This window comes from Protobothrops mucrosquamatus, unplaced genomic scaffold (genome assembly GCF_001527695.2).
Source record: "Protobothrops mucrosquamatus isolate PMUCROS unplaced genomic scaffold, P.Mucros_1.0 scaffold2802, whole genome shotgun sequence".
Classification (NCBI taxonomy): domain Eukaryota; kingdom Metazoa; phylum Chordata; class Lepidosauria; order Squamata; family Viperidae; genus Protobothrops; species Protobothrops mucrosquamatus.
Genome location: NW_015388837.1, coordinates 150,247 through 158,195, shown reverse-complemented (window position 1 = coordinate 158,195; position 7,949 = coordinate 150,247). Strand labels below are relative to the sequence as shown.

At 50.5% G+C, this 7,949-nt stretch overlaps 1 protein-coding gene across 1 annotated transcript in view; it reads right to left on the bottom strand.

Annotated features, from left to right (window-relative positions):
* The window catches only part of LOC107296431 (arylacetamide deacetylase-like 3), a 12,751-nt gene extending 7,178 nt beyond the window's left edge, over window positions 1-5,573 (bottom strand). The window contains exon 1 of the mRNA XM_029286064.1: window positions 5,499-5,573. Within this exon, the coding sequence (XP_029141897.1) occupies window positions 5,499-5,573 (75 nt within the window). The remainder of the gene's footprint in view (window positions 1-5,498) is intronic.
* Between the last annotated feature and the right edge of the window lie 2,376 nt (window positions 5,574-7,949).

Here is a 7,949-nt window from a genome sequence, read left to right as displayed (position 1 = left end):
AACCATTGTGACCGGCTAAGTTCGTGCCTGAAAGTCCTGCTTCAACAAGAAGAGCCTGCCACCCATCAATGCTGCATGAGTCCCGGTTGTAAGACATCTCACCGATCTCTAAAGAACATTACCGCAAGGCTGGACAAGGGGGGTTGTGGCTGGGAGGGCCTGGGCATTGGCGGCCTCTGAAGAGGTAGCGCTACATACACATAGAAACCAATAACAGGATTAACCCCAGATACACTAGCGCCTATGACAAGATTAACCTAGATACACAAAAACTTCATCAACAAGTTATTTCCTTCCCTGGGTGACAGGATTAATCAATCCTGCTGAAAGGGGGGAAAAAACAAGCTAGGAAATTAAGAAGAACAAACTTCTTACAAATCTCATCAAAACGTAAAATAGGAAAAAGAGTATAAATTGTACCATGCATTTAGGTGATTTTTACTAGCTAGTCCAGAAGTCATTGTTGAATCACTTCTCTGTCTGGCTTCTGTAATAAAATCCACTTTCTGGCAGCTTGCTTCCCTCGGTGTGAACTATTTTTATTTTTATTTATTTTGAGCCTATTTTTTCCTCTTAAGTCTGAGTACTCACTGTTCCTTTGTATCCATTAATGAAATGCACATTCTCCAGCACTGGTGGATTATCCATCTCCAGTGCTGGAGAATGTGCATTTCACCACAAATCCTGCGCTCGCTCAGATGGTGGATCTCTCCCGCCATGGCCAGAGATGGATAATCCACCAATGGGTTAACTTAATCCTCCTGCCCAATCAGATCAAGTCAGCCAAACTTGCCACACCTGTCCTGGGCCTGTTTTCCCCAGTCTCGACTTGATCTTGCCCAGGACAGACGTGCATGTTTGGCTCACAGGCAGGTAGATCTTAGTCTATTGGTGGATTATCCATTAATCTTCTAATAACTTTTAAGAACTTCCAATAACTTCTAGCCCTCTGAGTAGCACTGGGACCAGCGCTCCTCTAGAGGACTCTACCCTCATCTGATCCCCATTGGGATTCAGCAACAAACGGAGGATTCCATTTCTCCCTTCCCTTTATAGCAGGGCTTTTCAACCAGTGGTACGGGTACCACCTGTGGTTCATTGGCACCTGGCAGATGGTACGCGACCATCCTAGAAAAGTGGTAGTGGGGGAGGGGAATGAGCTGAACTGGTGGCAGCACTGCACAAGCCTGAGCGAGAGATGGCTGGAGCTGCAGGGCTGTCAGGGCTCAGCGGAAGTGCCAGGATCAGCGCCATGCTCCTGGTGCTTTTGCTGAGCCCAGAAGAAGCACCGATCAGCTGGAATGTTGCAGCATCTCGAGGGTCTTGTGATTTACATTCAGATGCTTGGCAACTGATTCATATTTATGACGGTCACAGTGTCCCAGGGTCGTGTGAAGTGACCAAAACCTGCTGCAACCACCCAGTAGACGGGGGAAATAAAAACCAAACAACCCCCCCCACCCCATCCCCGCTGCCAATCCTCAACAGAAATGCTCACAACAATGAAAACCTCGGACAGGAGGAAGAGCGCCGCCAGGCGGGCAGGCAGGTGTCTTGCTCGGCTGTGCCTTGGGGGGCACTTTTTTCAGTGCCATTGTAACTTCGAACAGTCACTAAGCGAACTGTTGTAAGTCGAGGACTACCTGTACTTTATCACTTTTTTCCTTTTTTTTTTTTTTGGTCATCAAGTTTTTGACACCTTGCTAGGCGACTGGTGGTACTCGGATGTTGCCATATCCTAAAAGTGGTACAATGGGTGAAAAGGTTGAAAAGCCCTGCTTTATAGCACAGCGCTGGGCTCAGCGCTGTTGCAAATTCCCCCCCATTCCCCCCAGCTCACCTCGGCTTCGGAGCTTGCGGCTGCAGCTCCGACGGCCCTACAGCGTTCGGATCAGCCTCATGGAGGTTGCAGGGCCTCGTCTTGCAGATCATCGCACCAGAGGCTTCCAGCATTCCCGAAACGCCGCCGATCAGCTGGGGAGGCCGTTTCGCCCCTGTCGCTTTCTTAGAATCCCGCGTCCGGTTGGGTGAGCATTGCAGCCGTTCGGGACCGGAGGGGGTGAATGGAGTTTAGGACGCGGCAGCCATTTTGCAGACCGCGTGGTCATCCCCAGTCCTTGCCGGCTACAAGGGGAGGCGGGGGGTGGGGGTGGGGGAAGGGATTTCACCCAATCTCTGCATTCGCTAGTTTTCCTTTAAGGGGCATCTCCCCTTCATTGTCCATCAGCCCCTGGAAAAGATTTCATCTTAAGTAGAAGGCCCAGGCCTAGGCAGGAGCCCCACCGGTTACGGCCAACATCTTGGAACTTCGTCATCCTCCCAAGGCTGCCATTTTGGAGGCTCCTCGTGCTCCAGCCCAAGGCCCTTCTGAGGCCTTTTCTGATCAAGGCCCTTCCCAGGTTCCTTGTATCCAAAGATTGCCTGGGATCTCTCTCTTGTCATCCCTGGAAACTCCTCTTGTGGCATTTGTCCTTTTCCTCTTTCATTCCTAGCATAGGCCCAATTAATTTAATTGGGCCCTCTGGTGTCTCCAGTCCTGGTCACCACTTGGCTAGCTGATTAACACAGTAGTTCCCAGCCTCTGACTCTGTATTAGTTGCCATCCTTTTACATTGCTGGCCTGGCAACACAGCAAGCCTCACTAGTAGGCCGCAATCCACCCTCTGGGGGGAAATTATAGCGACTGCAAGTAGGACCGGTCTTTTGGATACCACTGGTTCGGTGACCGGGGGGGGGATAGGGCAGTCTTACCAGCCGTTGCCCTACACCTTTATTAGCCAATTGATCCTTTTTCCAGGGGTACCTTCTCATGCACCTGAAGTTTTTATACCAGCATGGAGGATAATATGGCCTCCCAATCCACAGACGCCTCCCCTCCTTCCTCCGTCCGGAAAAGGCACAGGTCCCCTAGCCAAGAGGCTGCTGGTAGGATCTCAGCCAAGGTCAAACCCAAGGCTGTCTCTGGGGGGAAAACCTCCAAATTGGCAGAAAAACGGGCCAGCAGGAGACACCAGGCATTGGAAAAAGAGTTTTCAAAGGCTCAAAAACAAGCCAGGGCCGAGACTGCTCAGACTGAGTCCACTTTTTTTGACTTGCCTCTCTTTCTCTCCTCTTCTGCCCAGGAAGTCTGGTCACCGGTAGAGCCTTCTACTTCCTCTGGTCAGCCCAGGCTGGAACCTGACGCACATACATTCAGGACCACCCCATGGGTCCAGCAGGCCCCAGAGGCCACCTTCACGCCCATGGCTGTGGGGCTCACAGGGGAGGAGTCCGCCCTTCCTCCCCTAGAGGATAGATTCCAAGTCCTGGTGACTCAGGCGGTGGAGAGGGCTCTCGCGGCCAGGTCTCCACTGGTAACCAGGGCGGACTCCTTGCTTTCCCTCCCTCTGTCTCGCCCAGCTCATCAGAGTTCTCATGATCCTCCCTCCCCCTCCCATTCCTCATATAGTGGGGTCTCATTAACCCCAGAGCAGGATCAGGCGCTTGATGCCTCGTGGTCGGAGGAGGAAGCGGCTCCGGATCCGCCTCCGTTCGGCGGTCTATTTAATCCATCTCTCTTTCTACCCCTACTTCGCAAGGCTAGTTCTGCAGCGCACGTGGGACCTGACCGGTCCGCTCCAGCGACAACTGCAATGGATTCAGAGGCGGACCCCGTTTTCGTTGAGCCGGTTGTCACGCAACACCATGTTCCCTGTCCACCATTATTCCTCAATGCAGTTAAGAAGCAATGGGCTTCCCCGGGCACCTTTCCTCTTCCAGGTGGGAACGATAAAAAGTTGTTTAGCATGGCCTCAGATTTAGCAGAGGCACTGGACGTGCCCACGGTGGATGAGCCCCTGTCCCACCTCTTCTCCCCTACCACTATTTCAGGGGATATGTCTGAGGCCTTAAAAACTGAGGAACTCAGATCAGAACTGGCATTTAGGAGGACACACCAGGCGGTGGCATGGTCTATTAGGGCTTCTACTTCAGCCTCGTTTTTCACTAGATCCACCCTCATCTAGCTTCATCAGCTCCAGGCCAGGATTCCCCGGACGATGTCTGCACACATCAGGACCTAAGCAAGTAAGTGGCCACGACAGAATATGCTTCCGATGCAACTCTACACGCTGCATGGTTTTTCTCCGGGTCCTTGGCTTCCAACGTGACAGCCCGTCGCATGCTATGGCTAAGACACTGGGAGGCAGACGCCAAGTCCAAGTGGCGTTTGGCAGTAGCCCCATACCAGGGTAGCAAATTATTTGGGGATGCTTTGGCCCTGTTTCTGACTGAGAATAAGGATAAAAAGAAAATTCTGGCCCACCTTACCAAACGGCCCAATAGGCGGACCAATCCTTATAACCGTAGACAGTTCTTTCGATCTGCCCCTACTCCTTCGACTACGCAACCTTCATGGCCCTTCACTCCCAGACAAGACCATCTGGTCGATAGACCGGCCTCAAGACCCAGGCAACAGTTTCAGTCCAAACGGCCTTTTCGAGGTGGGGAACGTCCATTCCGCAGGAAGTGACTCCCGAGTGGATCCTCCCATAGGGGGCAGGCTGTCCCTATTTGTCACTCAATGGGAGGTCACCACCACAGACGCCTGGGTCCTGGACACCATTTGACACGGTCTATCCCTAGAATTCACTGCCAGTCCACCAAGACGGTTCATTTCTTGCCCCCAATCAAAAAACTCACTAACTAAGGAAAGGTCTCATGCAGGAGGCCATCCGTCACTTATTAGACATAAGGGCCATAGAACCGGTACCTCCGGCTCAACGGGGTCGCAGATTTTACTCCATTCTCTTTGTGGTCCCCAAGACCTCGGGAGGATGGAAAGCAATCTTAGACCTAAAAGGCCTGAACTTTTATCTGGCATACCGAAGGTTCAAAATGCAAACACTTCAGTCCATCTTAGGCAGCATCCGAAAGGGGGACTTTCTAACATCCGTAGATCTCACAGAGGCATACTTACACATCCCTATCATTCCTGGCCACTGCCAGTTTCTCAGGTTCAGTTACATGGGACATCATTATCAATACAAGGCACTCCCGTTTGGGCTGTCGTCGGCCCCAAGGGTGTTTTCCAAGGTCCTGGAGGACCTAGCCGCACACCTGAGGTTGATACCGATTCGGGTGCAATGTTACCTGGATGACATCTTAATACAGTCGTCTTCTCCCCAGAAGGCTCAGTCAGACCTGAGACTGGTGATCGAGGTCCTGCAGAGCCACGGCTTTTCGGTCAATTTCAAGAAAAGTCAGACGATCCCATCGACCAAATTGCTCCACTTAGGAGCCATAATAGACACAATAGAATGTCGGGTTTATCTGTCCCAGGAACGCAGGGACAGCATACGGGACCTAGTTCTCAAGGTCTGCAGGGACAGGACTCTGTCACCCTCTGGTCTCTCCCGGCTTCTGGGAAAGATGATATTGTGCATCTCGATCGTTCCCTGGGCCAGGTTACACTCACGGACTCTCCAGTGGTTTCTGCTTCCCTACCAGAAGCAGGGTACCAGCACTTCCACTCGAGAGGTAAGGATTCCACCACAAATCCTGCGCTCGCTCAGATGGTGGATCTCTCCCGCCATGGCCAGAGATGGATAATCCACCAATGGGTTAACTTAATCCTCCTGCCCAATCAGATCAAGTCAGCCAAACTTGCCACGCCTGTCCTGGGCCTGTTTTCCCCAGTCTTGACGAGGGCGCAGCTACTGACTGACAGCATTATGTGTTGGCTCACAGAAACTAACCCTAAGCCTAAGGACCTAAATGGGTGGGTGTGGATTATCCATCTCCGTGCTAAGAAAAGGCGTTCAGGTAAGACAATGCCCTTTTTTTTTCTATTTTTACTGCTTTTTCTGCAGCTGCAGGAATTGTATCCAGGGCGGAAATAAAATGCTTGCTCATGTTATTTGTCCTACAACTGACACGGTGCATTGTGTTTGCATAAAAGGTTTGGGGCTGTAGTCTTAAATATTGGCTGTATTCTTAAATATTGTAACTTCAGACAGTCACTAAGCAAACTGTTCTAAGCCTAGGACTACCTGTACTTTATCACTTTTTTCCTTTTTTTTTTTTGGGTCAGGTTTTTGACACCTTGCTAGGCGACTGGTGGTACTCAGATATTGCCATATCCTAAAAGTGGTACAATGGGTGAAAAGGTTGAAAAGCCCGAGTGGCTGTGGTTCCCGGCGCCTCGTTTCAGCCAGTTTACTCCATCTTTGGCCATTGGGGGCGAAACACTGGCCCCGGTGGAAAGGGCACGCAACATGGGCGTCCTCCTGGATACCCGGCTGTCGTTAAACGATCATATGACGGCCGTGGCCAGGGGGGCTTTTTATCAGATACGTCTGATACGCCAGTTGCGCCCTTTCCTGGATCGTGACGCCTTGCGCACACTCACTCAGGCCCTCGTCATCTCACGCCTAGACTATTGCAACGCCCTCTACATGGGGCTCCCCTTGGGGAGNAAATTACAGACCTATCAGCCTGACCTCAATACCTGGGAAGATTCTGGAAAAGATAATCAAACAACGAATCAGCGAACACCTACAGGCAAACAAAGTCATTACTAAAAGCCAACACGGGTTTGTCAAAAACAGATCATGCCAGACAAATCTTATTGCATTCTTTGACCAAGTGACAAAATTAGTGGACCAGAGGAATGCTTGTGGATATAATTTACTTGGACTTCAGTAAGGCATTTGACAAAGTAGACCACAACCTACTACTTGAGAAGATAGAAAAATGCGGGTTAGACAGCATCACCACCAGATGGATCCATAGTTGGCTGACCGGCCGTACTCAGCGTGTGGTCCTCAATGGAACCACATCTACATGGAGGGAAGTGTGTAGTGGGGTGCCCAAGGGCTCTGTTCTGGGCCCAGTGCTCTTCAACATCTTAATCAACGATCTGGATGAGGGGATAGATGGGGAACTCATCAAATTTGCAGACGACACCAAGCTGGCAGGAATAGCCAACACTCCAGAAGACAGGCTTAGGATACAGGAGAATCTGGACAGACTTGAACACTGGGCGCTATCTAACAAAATGAAATTCAATGGTGAAAAAAGTAAGGTTCTACATTTAGGCAAGATAAACCAAATGTACAGATATAGTATAGGGGGTACCTTGCTCAATAGTAGTAACTTGAGAGGGATCTCGGAGTCCTAGTGGACAATCACCTAAATATGAGCCAGCAGTGTGCTGCAGCTTCCAAAAAGGCAAACACAGTGCTAGTCTGCATTAACAGAGAGATAGAATCAAGATCACGTGAAGTATTATACCACTTTACAATGCCTTGGGTAAGGCCACACTTGGAATACTGCATCCAGTTTTGGTCACGACGATGTAAAAAAGACGTTGAGACTCTAGAAAGAGTACAGAGAAGAGCAACAAAGATGATTAGGGGACTGGAGGCTAAAACATACAAGGAACGGTTGCTGGAATTGGGTACGTCTAGTTTAACGAAGAGAAGGACGAGGGGGGACATGATAGCAGTGTTCCAGTATCTCAGGGGCTGCCACAAAGAAGAGGGAGTCAAGCTATTTTCCAAAGCGCCTGAAGGCAGGACAAGAAGCAACGGGTGGAAACTAGCCAAAGAGAGAAGCAACCTAGAACTAAGGAGAAACTTCCTGACAGTTAGAACAATTAACCAGTGGAACAACCTGCCTCCAGAAGCAGAGAATGCGCCAAAACTGGAAGTTTTTAAGAAGAAACTGGACAGCCATTTATCCGAAATGGTATAGGGATTCCTGCCTGAGCATGTTCTGTCCCCCGTCCGACCCACACCCCCCAACCAGTCAGCCGAGGCCTGACAAACTACTCGGCACCGACGAAGGCAACGGAATGTCTTGGCAGCCACTTCGTAGCTGCCTGCCAAGTCTTTAATGATAAACCACAGCAAACAAAGATAAGCCACGAGAACTTGCCAGAATGCTTGCAACCGAGTGTTCATCAAACT